The 18,172-nt window shown below is 38.3% G+C and overlaps 1 protein-coding gene across 6 annotated transcripts in view; it reads right to left on the reverse strand.

Annotated features, from left to right (window-relative positions):
* GALNT18 (polypeptide N-acetylgalactosaminyltransferase 18) overlaps positions 1 to 18,172 on the reverse strand; it is a 252,587-nt gene that overhangs the window by 62,994 nt on the left and 171,421 nt on the right. For 5 of the 6 annotated variants that reach the window (XM_086748471.1, XM_086748469.1, XM_086748473.1 and 2 more), the window contains one exon: positions 4,389 to 4,574. The exons of the other annotated variant lie outside the window; for it this stretch is intronic. In XM_086748471.1, the coding sequence (XP_086604597.1) occupies positions 4,389 to 4,574 (186 nt within the window). The remainder of the gene's footprint in view (positions 1 to 4,388; positions 4,575 to 18,172) is intronic. 6 annotated transcript variants of the gene reach the window in all.

Consider the following 18,172-nt stretch of genomic DNA (forward strand, 5'->3'; position numbering starts at 1 on the left):
TCCCAAAACACTGAATTAATGTTATTCTGGAACAAGTGTATTTTATTATGGAAGCATTTCCTAACTGAAGTAAAATTGACTTCCACATTAGCAAGTATACTAAAAAGTAAGAAACTGAGGTCTGGCATAAACAGGCATAACTCAAGTTAATCCTTAAAAGTGATGACTCCCCTCACCTCAAGCCCTTCATCATTCACAAAACTTCATGTGGAACTGCTCCTTAAGTGACTATTTCTTCCTGACTTTTCTAGCAACTGACTAGATAGAGGAACATGCTGTAGAGTGCTATAAGACAATCAACTGATCCTATGGACAAATCTCGCTCATGCACTGCTCTGGCTGCTCTTGCACTCGCCAGTGTATCTGCCACTGGTGTGAAGGAAAAAGAGGATGTCAGCACACAGACATTCGACTTCCAGCACTAACAATGCTTCCTGGGATCAGGTCCTAAACTGGTCCAGTGCATCCCAACTCCTTTCTTACGCAATCCTGCAGCACCAATGCTTGTTTCCTTAAAGTTTATTGTATAAGGTAAGAAGGAGCTTCTGAGGCCTCAGTAATCACACCCTCCCATGCAGCTGGAGAAGGAAAATAGTTCACATGTAGCACACTAGCTTTATCACCTACAACAACTCTGTGTGTTCCCCAAAGCTAAGAATATGATGGGTGAAAAGAAAAAAAAAAAAAAAACAACCAAAAACATAGGGGAGGATACATGGAGAGCACAGCTCTTGCTTCTGGGACTTGAGGTCCCAGAAGAAGCAAGCTTCCTTTGGGTTTTAAGTGCTTTTCTGAATCTGTTTATCTAAGTAGTTACCACCACGCAGAAATCACTACAGTATCCAAGGTCCCCATTTGAAGCCCTCAGTACTTTAGAGCCACCCACAGAGATCCAAAGAGGGCAGTTACAGCACACCGCCGAATGAGTCTAACTCCTTTTCATTATTAGGTCTCAAAGACTAAAACCTTTGGAAACATCTGACTATGGGGCTTCTCAGAGATCTGGAAAGTCTTCCACGGAAAAAAAAAGGTCCTGTCATTAACATTTTGGAATAACTTATTTCATGGAAAGTCCTGACTGTTATTACTGAATATATTTCTATTACATACAGTGTCCATTACCAGTGCACTATTTCATCAACTTCCAGATAGAGAATTACTCCTGTAGTCGTCCACTTGTGTAGCAGCAGTTGGTCAAGCTATCTGTCTGTCCTCTCCACATGTCTCAAGATTTTTTGCCTAAGCTTAAGCTAGGTTTGATTTGAAAATTATCTCTCTTTGGTGTTTCACCTTTAATTTAATCTTGATATAAGCAAAGATGAAACAGAAATATTGCCATCCAGTCTGATATCTAAATTTGACCTAATCCATCCCCAGCCTTTCTCATCCACTGTCTCTTTGCACCCTGCCTACTGGAAGTCTGTATTACAAGTGTCTCACAAGCTTTAAGTTATTTTTCAGGTTGCTTGTTTACACTGAATACTCACTCTTTCTACAGATGTTTCTATACCAAGCAGAGACTGCATTGCTCCTAACTTTTTCATGTATAAAAGAGGACTCCCACTAATGATGTAGTTTTTCTTTACAGTGCTTGGGAGCGTAATTTTGTACTGTATTTTCCTCTTCCCCTTAAAAAGCCAGAAGCTTTCCTTAAACATGCACTTGCTTCCTATTGCTCTAGAATCAGTTTAGTACTTGCAAAGTTTAGCATGGGAAAGGAAAAGGAAGTCCTAGGTCTTCAGAGCTCTTGCCCTGATTCTTGGCAACCAGCCTTGCACAATGAACACAAAGATGCTTAAAACAGTTTCAAAGTACAGAACCGATTTGGGATACCTGAGCACATGGCAGGCTGTCAGAACAAAACAGAGCCCCAACACTCTTCTAACTCTTTCTATTTTCCACATGGCAAAAGATGGAAGCTGGGTGAACAACACTTGATTGTACCCAGCTGTAAGTCACAGACCTCAACTGACAGGAAAACCTTCTGATAGTCACAAAGGTGCCATAGTCACAAAGGTCTCTGAACATCCTGTAGCAATTACTAGGTAATGAGTAGATTCAGGCTTTATAGGCCTGTTACAACTGTGAAAACTAAGCTTTTCCTCGTGTGTTTTAAATAAGTATGTGTGCATGTGTGTGTTTATTTGGTTTTCTACAGCAGTGAGAAATATAAATGAAGGTTCTTTCTGCTAGGTTCTGTACATACACATAGTAATAGATTTCTCCCTACAACAGAGGCATCTCATTACATTGCAGAAGAGGCTACCACTATTAAAAGCTGATTTAGCGCTTGCCATTTCCAGCTTTTAAGTCTGCACTATGGTTTGACAGCAGTAGCCTTTCTGAAGGTGAAGAGACAATATAATCTGCATTGCAATTTATTCAAGCAGTTCAGTGCAATTACGAGTACATTTGTGGTGGGAAAAATTGCTGGAGATTGAAACAGTAAGAAAACTTGTTATTCCTCCTCAAAACTATGAAGCAAATCTGTAGTACAAGATCTACTGTGCAGACATCTTGATGAACTTTGTGACCTGAAGAAATCTGTTCAATCCACACACTGTGTTTATTTTTCCTGTGTTTAATAAATGAGTTTTCAAATTTTTGATAACAGGCTTATAATTTTCTGATCCATCAGCACAGTCAAGATTGTGTTATTATTACTTGTTAAACTTCCATTTAACAAGTAATAATAATAACAACTTATCTTTGTATTCTTTATGGATTTGATTTCCAAATTGCATTCAAATCTCAACTTTGCACAAGATTAAGTACTACCACCATCGTAACTGGATGAATATTATGAAAATATGTGTATAATACTGTAGATCCTGGTTAGCAAAAGGAATTTCTAAGTTTTGTGTTAATGCTATGTTTGCAAGTCAAAAAACTGAAACTTGACCAATCAATGAAGATCAACCAATCTTCAGGAAAATAACTACCAATAAAAAAATAGAAACTGAAATTTAAATCTATCAGGTTTGAAATTGTTTGAACGTAAAATAAATAGTTCTGTCTTCCAGAAATGTCTTTATTCTTGTATGCGCTGCTGAGTGACTACTAAAAATAGAGACACTTAAAATAGTAGCTTGGATCCTGTGAACATGAGACTAACTTTCAGAAAGGTCCCTTCCCTATACCAGATCATAGAGCAATTTTTTCCTGGTGCTTTCATGGTATATTTTAAGGCTAATTCTGCAACCTGAAAATAGGACAATGACTTCCCCACTTTGCTAAAATTATCTAGTTTTAACCATGAGAGATGAACAAAATTATTGAAAGCAGCTGAACCATCATCAGCATTCATATATCTAGCTGGGTTTTGGTTTGTAACCTTTTTTCCTTATTAAACTAAAGGAGTAAAAGTACAGCACTTTATTTCTCAAACCAAAAATTGCAGCAAAACCAGTTTCTCTGAGCAGCTGCAAAATCACTCAGAGAAATTTTACAGAGATTTTATTAAAGAAAAAAATAAATTGACCAAGTTCATTTATTAAGTCTAGAATATTTGCTTTTGCTGTAATAATTAGAACTGCACACTGTAAGTCAAATCTGAAATTCAGATTTCAAACCACTACAGCCGTGATTTCCAATCCAAGTGAAAACAACCTATTCTACATGGATCCTGAATATTTTCCAGAATAGGTACAGGACAATAGTCACCTTTCTCAGAGCCCTATAGCTCTTCACAGTTAATAGACTAAATACCATTGACTACGGAAATGAAGAACATTTAAAATCAGATGTCAAATGAAACTCTCACATTAGCCATCTGACAATATTTTCTTAATACAATGGACCAACCATTGGTCATCTACGGAAAATAAATCTGAACAAGCAGGCCAAGAGGGAGTTGCAGCTAGATTCTGCAATATTTCATGACATCCACCAGCCACCCTTACTCTAATATGAAATTACTCAAGAGTGATACACTTACACTTGAATCAATAGATGTTAACACTCCTCACCCCTTGTCCCCTCACAAATCTGGTGGAATTAAGCTCTCTGCGATGGCAACTAAGAGATTCAAATTCAAAATGAGACATGTAATACAGATAATACAGATTTGATGCTTCTGTTTTCCACATTTCTGCAACTACTAGATTAAAATCTCCACGTAGAGTGAGGATGATGAACTTAACAATAAATTAATTTTTAAGGAACCTCAAGACAAAGGAATTATTCTAGACTAAAACACAACTACATATATATTTTTATATATAAGTGTGTATGTACAGGCGTATCTTATGCCTATATGTAAAACATAAATACATACATAAGTGTACACAAATAACAAAATTCTAGCAGAAAAATAAAAATTCAGAATAGGAACCAAACCCAAAAGGATCTAAAGTCAAAGTTTGCAAACACTGGTCTTTGTGACTCACCTCCTGGGGTATGTTCCATGCCATATAGACATGGCTCTTAAATTCATCCATCCAGACTTCGGCCACCCTTAGTGCATTTCTCCGGACATGAGCAGTTAGATCTTCTGTGTATGGTTTATGTGCTCTTTCAATGTGGGCAATCCTGGAGCAAGGCAGAACCTCAACACTTCCTCCACACTGCCATACCTAAGAGGAAAAAAGACATCCTGCTAGTGAGAGCTTCGTACACCACTGCTGTCCTGTAGTAAATATACTGAAATTATTTTATTTCTATGCTTGTCATTGTTACAAAGGAGAACAACTACTCAAGACTTAGTTAACTATAGAGATTTTTTTTTTTAGATAGCTGTGAGAGGAGAGAATTATTTTCTTGCCTTACCATGAATTATTACTGCTACTTAACCTTACTACAGAACTATTACGTTACCAGTAGCCTCTCATCGCAATCTTCCTGGATCAATTTAGGTATTCTCAAGATTATTAACAAAATAATTTATAGGGCACCCAAAACAACAGCATTTGGGCTCAAGTTTTAATGTCTTGAAGGCATTTCTCTAAGACTGTGCACAGTCCCTCTCAATGCATACAGACACTATCCAGAATCCAGAACTAGGCAGCCTTATGTAAAAGGGAAACTACACCAATCAGGTTTTTAAGATCACTAAAGTTTCAGGTTCTAGGAAAACTAGGAATATAAATGCATCTTATGCTTTGCTTTAAACATAGCTCAAAAAGGATCATGTTTACTTCTTTTGGGAAGTAGTGACAAAGACTAAGAGTGCCTAGTGAAAACGTTCTATGAACAGTTTCAACACACACTACTCTTATAAATTATAATGCATTTATAAAGTAGGTTACTGTGCCTGCCCAAGAGTGTTTCAGTTTTACTCACTACTGCAGTTGAGCTAACATTCATTTCTGACTTTCTTTCTTTCTGCTTTCAATGAAAGAGAAAAGCACTTTGGCAGCCTTAGCAGTCATTGAATTCCTGAATTATTTTACATAAAAGCTGTTTTTCTGTGTATCTTGTATTCTGTAAACTTCCTAACAAGATCATGGTAGCCCATTCACAACAGTTGAGTGGAGGCTGCTCAGGTGAAACACTAGATGTACTCAAACTGTTTGATCCTGCTGAACAAGTACCTCAGTACCAAAGGCAGGTGCACTCACTGAGAAGTGACAGAGTTTGCCTTATACTACTGCTAGTAGAGACTTCTGAAACTTAGTATCGCATACCAAGAGAGCAAAAAATGAGAGCAAGGGTGCTCCTTCCTTGTACAGCTCATACAGGAGCTCATTCTGGTCTCCTTCCTAGTGGCCACGGATGTGGGTTGGCTGAACATCATGTTCTGGATGTGATCTCAGATCCCTCTTCAGGTCTGTCCATCCTATACGCATATGCTCTACTAAGGAAGCACTTTGTTCAGTCATTCGTTTTATATATTTAGACATCTGGCTTGAATACAGCATTTAGGCATTTGGCAGCTGCTGAGACCAGAAAAAGTGGCACTGATTCAGAATGTTCACAAAGCCTTTTCTGAACTGGTGCCTAATTGCATTCAACATACGCTGGGTAAAGAGATAGAGCCTTGGTTTTCAGAGCTCTCTGGAAGATGAGCTATCCGATGAGCCTACTGTATAGTCAAGAAGGGAGCTGAAAAGACTTCAGCACATCTCCATGTCTAGGACTTGGAAAATCATAAGAGTAAATAAACATAACCATTACCAACATCAGGGCAAAACTGAAATGTTCACAAATATTTCAAAATAAATGGGCAATTAATCTGGCACAAGAAAAAACAATCTGGAAATAGCATTTGTGTCCTGTCTTTCTAAATATCATATAAAGTGGGCAATCCAGTTTAATGATCTAAAAAAATAATAGTTTGTCAAACACTTAATTCTAAATGGTTCAGCTACATTATCTAATAAAGACTAAATGTGAAGTATCGTCAGGCTTTGCTCACACAATGCCTGCTTTCAGTCCAAACTGTTTCTCAGTACAGCATTGACATCCAGCTATAAATTGTTTCAGAGTTACTCACTGTACACTGTTTAAATTAGTATCATAAAAGACAAGGAAGATGTAGAGATGATCATAACTTAGCCTAGGACAAGACAATTCACATAGCAAGCGCTCTGCCTCCTCTCCCTACCCTTTGCTCATTTTAACTAGGGATGGCCTCGATCCAAGTCCAACATGGGAATACCAAGTCTTTTGTGGGATTTTCAGAGCTGAATGTCATCAGGTCTGAATGTCATCTCAACAAAAAGCAGAGCCAAAAGTTCATTGTCTATAATAGGATGAATTTCAAAGTAAATTTCTAGGATCTGAAAATGTGAAAAGCAGACTCATCTACAATTTTAGTACTGTTTCAGTAATCAATAAAATCTAATCTGAATTGATAATAACATCACAATGTGTTTTCAAAAAACAGCCTGAGATTACAAAGTCTTTAAAATTTGTTTGTGAATAACAATTATCCACTACCTGAATAAACACCAATTAATCAAATCTGGTGGCCAGTCCTTTCTCTCAGACACTGTAAGTCTTTGTTCTGCTTCCAAAGACTAATTAATTAGTCTGGAACAACCATGGATTCACTTAAAAACTTAATGCTAAGAGGGTGCTGTCAATACAAATGCTGACTAAACAGGTGAGTTGTATTAAACAGCTTCAAAACCAAATCCTATTATTTCTAAGAAAAAATCTCCTGCAGTCCATGGAACTGTGATTAGCATGGATCAAAACTGGACTAGAGATATAAGCTATTATTTTCCATATATCAAAACAAATAAAAGTCCTTTAAGTAACGACTTTTTAAAGAGGAAGACATGAGAAACATGTGATCTGAAGACGTGGGAATCATAAGCTACAGCATGTGCAGAGCTTGTAGTTACAGCACTAAACAAGCAGCACTACCTTAGATGGAGGCTACAAAGCCTTGCAGAGCACTCACAGAGCAAAGGCAGATGCAATATTTTATAAGGGCAGAAAGCATAATCCTGACTTGCTCAGATGGTCACATCTAAGACAAGCCATAGTACCTCTTGTCTCCCACATGCATTCTTTGCCCATGGGATTACAGTACGGTGAGAAAAATTTTTTCTCCAAAGATTTCATTGCACTTAGGGAGAGGCCAGCTGCAAAGAAAAGAAATGCAGGGAAGCATTAAAGTGGGATTTTCAAATTGCATGAAACCTTCTCAAGGGGTTATGGATTCTCAGCTCTCCAAAATACATGCAAAATCTCCAGCCAAGCATAAAAGACTTTGCTAGTCATACACTAAATATTAAACACTATACTGAAAAGGATATATGAATACTGAACAATATAACATGATTAACTGACTGCTACAGAAAGTGTTAAGGTCTTTTTTCTTTTTCATTCTTCCCTGATTATATTTGAAATAAGGGAATTTCTTGCAGCTAGGTCAAGAGCACCTATCCAGTCTCTCTTTATTTCCTTAGACCAACTGTCAACTGCTCCTACCTCCCCCATCTCCTTTACTTGTGTAAACAAATCCATGGTACTCCATTGTGTTGGAGCCATTTTGGATAGTTTTTCAAGATAACTTGAAAAGGTATAAATCAAGCACCAGAAGTGCACAGGAGAGACACATTAATTACTCTGAACTAAACCTTTTTGGTCAAAGACAATTTTTAGGGTTTTTTAAAGTTAATATTAAGAAATGCACTTTCTTATAGACTCAGTTCAGAGGGAAGTTGCGAAGCCTTTTTGAGTGGTCTGTTCTTCATCTAATAGAACTCCTGTAGACAAGAGATTGTCTTTATAGTTAAGAAACAGGAACAGCAATTGAGGGGTCAATTCCTCACATCTTGACACATTTCCCCCATAAATTTCACAGCTATTTTTTTACTGTCATGAGTAATCTTTATTCAAACTTCATCCATACTGACTAGCACCTCTCCCGTTCTCCAGCACTGTTATTTTATGTGATGGCTATGGATAAATATAAAGGTTTACAATCTGTGAAGCTTTTACAAATTATCACCCATTACTTCAGGTTTTTTTTTTTGTTTTAACCTCATGGAATGAAGTAAAATGTTGTATCTCTGAGCATACTGTTGCTGTCATCAGTAATACTTAATGACAAATCCACTCAGACAAATTGTAAGATGTTTTATCTATGGTAGCAAGAGGTGAAAATTGCTAACAATAGTCTCAATTTCCTGCCAAATCCCTAAACATACATATACAGCTGTCAGAAATAACATATGCTTCCATCATTGTGATATGATAAATAGGAATTCATGTTTCATTCTGTAAAAGCATCAATGGCAAAACTGTACCGATGGGTCTCAGGCCTTAGAAAGTTTTCAGGTGTGAGCTGCGTATCTTTGAGAGTACTTAGCATGATTGCTGGAGCCCCAGCAATGCAGAAAGTTTGCTTTTCTTCGGAAGAATTTCTTGAGGTTCTGGTCCTGCTGGTTCCCTTTGCAAAAACAGTCTTTTAGAAAAAGAACACACCAACTGGAGTTTCCCTTCCAAAGAGCTCTCAGAATCTACCTCAGTGTGTTTTCAATATTCCCATCCAACAGGACCTTAGAAAGGGCTCTTTATTCTTGAATTTCCTGAGGAAGTTAACATATTTGGTATAGCCCCAAAAAGAGCTTAGAGGACTTCCTCTTCTTGAAAGGGTTCCTTCATCACTAGCAAAATGTAGTAAAATTCCATTAAAAAAAATTCAAAGTGTAAATGGACAGTAGTTGTGCCAAAGCAACTTTCAACACTTACGAAGCTGAAAAACTAAAATCAGCAGAGCCTTTGACCTAAACTAAGCAAAGCAAGTGGGAGATGATAGGAACATAAAAGGAATACAGAGAATCTATTGGGGTGGAGGCTTTTAAATCTTCAGTTGTTATGACGTGGATAATTTGTCCAAGCTCTAAGCACTTCTTACTGTTAATTCACTGAAGCTACATTTACATGTAAGATATAATTGTGGCCCTACATCTGTGTGAATTTATGTTCACCAAGGCTAAAGTAGCCTCTCAAGAGTAAAACAGAAAACTTGTTCTTCACACTGGAAGAGCCAGGAAAGCAGACAACAGGTAAAACCGCAGAGAGAACACAGGCAGTGCACAACAGATCATCTGCAACTTCTACTCTGTTAAAGGAATAAAGGATCAGAGCACTGGGCAGTCCAGTGGGATGGCACAAGCCACGCAGCTACAAAAGCCGTAACACACCAAATGGCTTCCTTAAGCAATTTGCAAAGGCGTAAGCCCTAATACTGCTATGCTATCATTGCTCACTTGTCCCCACCAAAACAAGGGCAGTAGTGACAGGATTTGCACAGCCTTCAGCGTGCAGCAGACACGGGTGAATCACACATCCTTAGAAATGTCTAAATCAATTCTGTTATAATTTTTTTTAGAGCAAATTCCATTCACATCTGGAAAACCTATTTCTCTAGACAAAGGGTCTCAATTTCTATTTAGTTTTATTTTTAAATCCACATGCTTTAGTAAATCCTTTTCAATTGCATTTTAACATATTTGAATTTGCATATTTAATCTAAACAACTACAACTCTGAAACTGATCCCTCTCTCGAATATGTAATTTATACTTCATTATAAAATTATATAACACTTCTTCATTAGAAGTGTTTATTTTTATCTCTTTAATCACTGAGCATTCTTTTCATGTTGTGGAAGCTTAATCTAATAAAAAAATAAACCCTACATGATGCTGAGTAGTTTCTTAGCATGTACTGCATTCATTAAATTTACACAGATCATACAATTTCTCCAAGAACTGACATGACCTTGTTTGAAATCATCATTTCACTTGTACTGCAAACAAAACTTTTTAATAATTAAGTGATTTCTCAAAAAGCTGAAGCAATTTCTAGCTTCTGTGAAGTCTGCAAATGACAAAATTAGAGAAACTCATTAAAGATGCCCTAAAGACAAAAACATAGTCAGTGTGAATTAATTACTAATATGGAGACAAACAAATAGTCAGCAATATCTTTAAAATATATTTTGGAGAACAATTTAATGCAAAAAATTAACTTGATGCTTTACAGGCAAGTATGAATAAACAATTTTTAGTCAATACCATGAGCTAAATCTGTGATCATTTTGGGCCTGCTTTTTTATTTTGGTATCTTGACAGGTGACTGCAGAAAGGACAGGAAGAATGGTCAGATACGAAGGTCACCAAGATCAATGTTCACGTTTCCAGCAGCAATCAGTGGGTTTTGGATCACACCCTGAAAGTTCTTGGATTGTCATGTACATTTGGGTATCTGTCTCTGTAAACCTAGAAACTATATTCACTGGATGAAATATGTTAATCTTTATTTAGGTCATATCTCCACTGAAGTCAGATAATCTTCACTAAATAACTGCAGCAGCGACAATAAGTACTGACAGATTTGTCTAACTTTCTCCAATTTCAGCAAGAAACCACGCACAGCTTTGCTTATTCCACTGTCCTCAAATAGCTTCCTCTCATTGAAGAAGTCTGCCCAAACAGTAGAATTAAACAGAGAGTCCTGGCCTGAGTCACATAAACTCAGAAAAATCAGAATATAGGTGGACAGGAAGAAAAAGAAAATGCACTGCTTACTGAAGCTATGGTTCTGGTTTACTCCCTGCTTCTAGATGCTGAATGGGCTGCTAAAGAGAGTAATTCATTGTCATGTACCCCTACAGAGTGGGTAATCAGGGTGTAAAGAGGTGACTGCTTATAGTCACAGCTCAGAGTAGTATGCATAGAAAAATCAGACTGAACGGAGAGATTTTTAAAATTACTACATCTGTTTCACTGAAGCCCTGGGAAGTTTCTGAAGACTATTCTACTTATCATCATGCAAGCCTGTCACATTTTCAGGTAAACTTACCTATTTGTGTGTGAGCATAGTTTTTTTTTCCATAACCAAGCAGATAGTCTTAACATCAAACTGTGAGCAACCTACAAAAACACACCCCCACAATCTAAAAGACTTTTTAAAAGGAAATAAAAAGCTTTAACATAACTAAAGCTGCTCTCAATTTTTAAAATGTAAATGATCTCTTAAATCTTCCTTTTGAAGTCACCATTAATTGCCTCAAAGGCTTCATTTCACATTAACTGTGCCTTTAAAAAACACTCTCATTGAAAAAGTAATACATGTAAAGATTCTTCCCATATTAAATTGTCAGTAGCTTCCTCCTTCTTTTAGCTAATTGCTTCATTATGTACTTTTAATTTTTTTTTGTTCTGCAGGGATTAATTTTGCACATATCTTCATGATATGTGCAATGTATTATTAAACTATGTATGCTGTGTTGCTGATTTACAATTGCAGGAACCACCCTATGCCTTGTGTTACTAGGAGACAACACACTTCAAGGGTTACGGCTTCATTCACTTCTTTTTGAAATGTGTCCATCTTATCGCTAGGCACAGCAAATGACTGACACATAAATCACTACATTGCCAAGTTTAAGTCATGAATAGGAAGCAAAAGAAACCACTTTTCACCTTAAAAGGAAAAAAAAGCAGTAAATAATAACCGGATCACCACTGGTTTAGTATTCATGGAACTGCTCATCTTTTATGTTTTTTGTTTAGTATTCATACTGCACTGCTCATCTTTTATGTTTTCAGCTTTCTTTCCCTTGCCATGTTATTAACAGCATTGTCTAAGGGCCTCTTAAACACTGACAGGCTTGGGGCATCGATCACGTCTCTAGAAAGTCTGTCCCAGGGTCTGACCACCCTCTTGGTAAAGAAACGCTTCCTAATGTCCTCTATAAACTTCCCCTGGTGCAGCTTTCAACCATTCCCTAACTATCACTGGATACCAGGGAGAAGAGATCAGCACCTGCATCTCTGTCTCCTCTCTACAGGAAGCTGTAGAGAGCAATGAGGTCACCCCTCAGTCTCCTTTTCTCCAGTCTAGACAAGTCCAAAGTCATTAGCTGCTCCACACAGGACATTCCTTCCAGCCCTTTCACCAGTTTTGTTGCCCTCCTCTGGATGCATTCAAGTACCTTAACATCCTCCTCAAATTGTGGGGCCCAGAACTGCACACAGTACTCAAGGTGAGGCTGCACCAGTGCAGAATACAAGGGGATAATCACCTCTTTTGACCAGCTGGTTATGCTGCCTTTGATGCAGCCCAGGATGTGGCTGGCCCTCTTGGCTGCCAGGGCACACTGCTGACTCATATTAAGCCTGCTGTTGACCAGCACCCCCAGACCCCTTTCCACAGGGATCTGTAGCCATTTCTCTCCCAGTTCATACTTGTGCCTGGCATTACTGAGTCCGAGGTGCAGAATCCAGCGTTTGGACTTGTTAAATTTCATCCCATCATGGCACAGTGCTCCAATCTATCTAGATGCCTCTGCAAGGCCTCTTGTCCCTCAAGAGAGTAAACAGCACCTCCTAGTTTGGTATCATCAGCAAACCTGCTAACGGTGCACTCAACTCCTGCATCCAGACCATTGATAAATATATTGAACAGAACTAGCCCTAGAATTGAACCCTGAGGAACCACTGGTCACCACTGGTGACCGGTCGCCAGCCAAATGTAGCTCCATTCACTACAACCCTTTGAGCTCTGCCCTTCAGACAGTTCTTCACTCAGCACACTGTGAACCTGCTCATCCCGCAGTTGGACAACTTGTCCAGAAAGATGCTGTGAAGGAGAGTATCAAAAGTCCTACTAAAATTGAGAACAACTACATCTACTGTCTTCCCCTCATCCACTAGAGATGAAGGATATCATAGAAGGATATCAAATTCATTAAAAAGGACTTTCCCCTTGTGAACCCATGTTGAGTGCGCCTGACGATTGCACTAATTCTTTAAACGCCTTTCAATAGAAGCCAGTATAATCTCCTCCAGAATTTTTCAGCAGAGGTTAGACTAACAGATCTGTAGTTTCCTGGGTCCTCCTTCACGCCCTTCTTGTAAACTGAGTAACATTGTCTAGCTTCTGGTAACAGGGACCTCCCCAGACTTCCAAGACAATCGAGAGGGGTCTTGCCATAACATTTGCTATCCCATTCTATACTCTGGGATTAGTCCCATCAGGCCCCATGGACTTGTGAAAATTCAGCTGATAAAACTGGCTGCTTAAAATTTCAGCGTCCACAAATGGAAAGTCACTGTTTCCACACTCATGGTCCTCTGACTCAGGGGACCAGGCAGCCCAAGGTCTATCAGTATTACTAAAGACTGAGGCAAAAAAAAAGACATTTAATGCCTTTGCTTTTTCTTCATCCCTATTAGTTGGATGACCATCTTCAACAAGTATCAGTCCAATGTTTTCTTTAGACCTCCTCTTGCCATCAACATACTTTTAAAAGTCCTTCTTGTTATCTGACAAAATATTGGCCAGCTTCAATTCTAATTAAGCTTTGGCCTTCTATGTCTTCCCCCTGCATATACAAACCACAGCTCTGTAATCTTCTTGTGAAGCCGGACCTTACTTCCAGAGATCATACAATTTCTTTTTCGTCTGGAGCTCCAGGAGTTCCCTGTTCAACCAAGCCTGTCTTCTGCCCCACTTGCTTGACATATGACACAAGATGCTGTGACACATGTAAAGGTAGCTGGCCTTTGCAGCTTTGATCCAAACATGCTGGATCCATCCTGGTGATTTCATCCTGGTAATCTACTCGATTCTGCTACAGCACAGCAATCCCTCCCTGTCCCATACTGGTTTTCCTCTAATCTTCGTTAGATTACTAAATCAGTCTTGCAGTACTAAAAACTCTCTCTAGAGAGATCCCCTCTCAATATCACATTAAAATAAATAAGAGTATGGAATCTTTACAGACTAGGCCATGAAGAATTGCAATACCAGAAGCTACAATGGCATTGCCACCATGCTGTGACTCAAAATGCAGAAAGATACTAAACATGAGGCCATCTTATAATAATGCACTAATTAATTTCCATCTCACCTGAGTCCACTGATTTCTAAGCGCATATTGACTTAAACTGTTTTACTTCTTTCCATACTATAAACAACAATTTCCTCTCATAAAACATCAAGATGTCTATATTACTGCCCAGTTGGTAACGTGCAACCACACAGGCATAACTGGTGAACAAACATCTTTAAGAAATCTCCCAGTGCCTCCTCCTCCTTCCTTGTAGGATATAGTGATGCTACCTGTTAGCTGGTGCTGTATCAATCATTTGCTTTCCTGTGGGAGCGGCTAATAAAATGTTCTCTTCCCAGAAAGAGCAAAAACACAAAAATGATTCACTGGTAATGTTGTCTGTATGTATAATTACACATGCTGTAGCTGCAAGTTACCTGCTGAGGCATTCACGGGCAAAACAGAGGAAAAAAACCCCAGTTATTCCACTGGAGGTTTGACACAAAACCAGAACAAGCCACAGAAAGCCAGTTTCTGTTAATGTTATGACTGACACACGTTTGGAGGCATGAGAATTCCTTATTTTATTCTCAACAGAGGCTGAGGCTTTTTTCCCTGCTGAAGCTATGACCCTGTAAATAGAGAATTTTAGTCAGTGTCATCTTGGGATTCAGGTTGTTAACACAGTAAGGTACCTTCCAAAACAAAATTAACATTAGAAATAATTCTGGCCACACTGAGAAGCCACTCTTGGTTACACAAGGTGTTAGGCAAGTACTTATACCATACTTGTACTGCCAAGGAGTTATTTTTATATTAGTGAAAGTATAGGCTGTAAAAAGCATTGGCCACTTCTTGTAAGAAGTAACATTTGGTCGATCTTCACAAATTTTTCTTGCAGATTTCAGTCTAGAAATTACCTCTTCTTAATTCACAAAATGAATAAAAATAAAATAGACATCTCTATTTAAAGCTTTAATGTAGAGTTAAAGAGAAACCACTATCTTAAAAAGCAGTATTTAAATGTTATCCAAAAGTAGCAACTACGAGTTTTCTTATTCTTGTACTTTTCAGCCCTTCCCCTTTGCACATCATCAACCTAATACAGCACCTGTGATAATACACTAAGGATTTTTTTCTGCACAGCATATCATTCCCTAGTGGGAAGGGTTATGGTCTACTTATTAAAATCAAGTTAAAAACATGGCTTTAAGACCACAGCAAGTGATGGTAGCTGAAAGTGCAAGAACAGAGGACATCTAGATTCATTTTCCTAACGGGAATTTAGGGAAGATCTACACTGCTCAGTGAAGTGTCATCAAACGGGACCTAGCAGCAAGGACAAACAGGGACGCTGTGCATGCATGACACATCCCACTGCTCACTCTCCATGCAAACAGTTCCACAATACAGCAGCTCAGTATTTGTTCCCTCCCAATCATTTCTACCACTTGGCATACCAGCCTCAATTTTCCAACACTACAGTTTGTGAGGCAGCTTGGTAAATCAGAAACTGATTAACACTAAAATTAACCCTGCAGGTTAAAAAAAAGTTACAATGTAAAGTTTTTCTTCTGAACTGGAGGGGTTCAGAGACACTGGGTACGGGGCAGCCATTCAGACAACTACACTGGCAGAGCCAAAGCACTGCTGTGCTGCAAGAAGGAGAACAAGAGGATGCCAAGAGAAAGGGGAAAATGTAAATATCTGCACTTGCTTATCATTATCAAAAAGAACAGTCTTGCAAGAGCATATTATAAGCAAAAAAGATCTCAGGTGAGAAACAACTGGGATACACAAACACTTTGGATTGGAAATGACTGGTCATGTAAGCCAGCAATAGACTTCTATGCACTGCATGAGAGAGACTGGGTTAACTAGTCAGCAATGATGAATGACAATCCCAGAAGTTGGGGTGGCAGGAGGTTGAAAAAGAAAAAAAAAAAAAAGAGAAGACAGATAGGTAAGAGTTAAAAGCAGCTTTCAAAAAACCCCAACCCTCCCAAAAATCCCACCCCACCGCCCCCCCCACCCCAAAAAAAAAGGAAGTCATCTCTGGAGGGAGATGCATGACAGGCTTTACATCTGCTTGCTCTGCAACAGCAGGACCATATTGTATGGACAATACCCCAAACAACACTGGGACTACATTCTGGTTAAATAACTCACTTCTGCATTCTGTTCATAAACTGCATTCCTCTAGTTCTCCACCAATAGAAAAAGCATCAGCTTCACATAAGTTCAACAGACAAATCGCCAGACTAACAAGAAATGAACCAGATATATTTATTGTAATGTTATTTTATTGCAAATACAACTGATTTCACTACGGCAATATACTGTATAAAAGTAGTGTGCCATACTCAGTCTGAACTATAAATGCAATTTTCCTCCTGGGTCAGCTGATGTAAAGTCTTGATACAGCATTTAGTGGCAGCAGGATCTATTCCTTTTCCCTTAAAGGGCTATTATCTTCTAACAAAACTTCCTCTTACCTATTTAACAGGGCCATTATATCCCTATGAACACAAATTCATCTACAAGGACAAAGCCTTTGTGACATACATAATTACTCTAAGTCAAGGCCTGGTCTTACATTCCCTTGACTCCGATGATGACCTAGTCTGTAACCTGAGGCAAATCACTGAGTATTTTGCTTGGGCTTCCCTAAAAGTGCTACACACAACTTTGTTGTTATAGATATTTGGAAGCTTTATCAAACACGTAGGTTGCTTTAAAAGGCAAAATGATTGCTACAGGCTTGCTCTTGATTGATAGAAAATCTTCTGCTGACTTCAGTAGGAATTGGAACAGGCCTTTAAGAAGCCTACTGAAAACTAGACTTGAACCACCTATTGCAGGATCTAATTGATTGCATCTAATTGATTGGAATGGATTTGTAGGAGCTTTCATAACTACAAGTACTGCTTGTGCAAGCACAACCCAGAAGCAGAGCCCAAATAACAATGAGAAACGCCAGCCTTACACTCACATTTTGTTTCTGCTATAAGGCAATTACCAACACAATTCCTATTTGGTCTCTTGGATAAGCAATGGGATTCTAGTTTTCCCTCCAAATGCAACCTGGTCCCTTAAAAGCACATTTAAGTCCATTTAGTTGAGAATGATTGAACGTAAACCAAAAAGAAGCATTACTCATCCTAACATGAATTTAAGAATATGATTCTGGGGCACAGTCAATTAATCTTTCAAAAATCCTGGATAAAGTGACCAAGCTACTCCGAAAGGATACTGTCAAGTCTTGCAGCAACCAGCCTGCCTTTACCTTCTTACGGGGCAAATAAATAGCTTTGCAAAAAAATATTTGCTTGAGGAGAAAATACAGCATTGTTTCTAAGATTCAAAATTCATTCATAGTTTGAACTTCTCTGTCAGCCTCTAGCTGAAGGCAATAGAACCCTATTAATATTTATTTAATAATATATGTTTAAAATTTTACAAATATTATTACAAATCCACAGACAAGGGTAAAAATCTTAGAAGTTAAAATAATGCACCAAATAAGAGTTGAGTAAAGAAACTAATTCATCAGAGTCAAGAGAATAAACCTTCAATCAAAGATCTGTTTTCTATGGCCTGTTACAGTTTACCAATAACAGATGCTTCAGATACTGTTTCCAACAGTTGGGGATTTTCTTGCACTCATGTAACACAAATAACTAGATGTTTGTGCAGATAATGAGGTGACAAAAATACCTCTTGCAAGAGGACACTGGGATAACTCTGGATTTCATCAGAGTCTAAATCCTGTCCCTGCACAGTGAAAAACGCATCAGTTCAGCTGAAAACAAACCATTTCAAGATTTCAGAACACACAGTAAGTGGTTTCTCCTTTTTAATGAAAATAAATTCTAAATAGGTAGACTTTGCTTCTCAGAAGAATCTCAGCTGGGAAACTACTCTATGATTA

The sequence above is a fragment of the Chlamydotis macqueenii genome, chromosome 5, assembly GCF_036417535.1.
Source record: "Chlamydotis macqueenii isolate bChlMac1 chromosome 5, bChlMac1.mat, whole genome shotgun sequence".
Lineage (NCBI taxonomy): Eukaryota > Metazoa > Chordata > Aves > Otidiformes > Otididae > Chlamydotis > Chlamydotis macqueenii.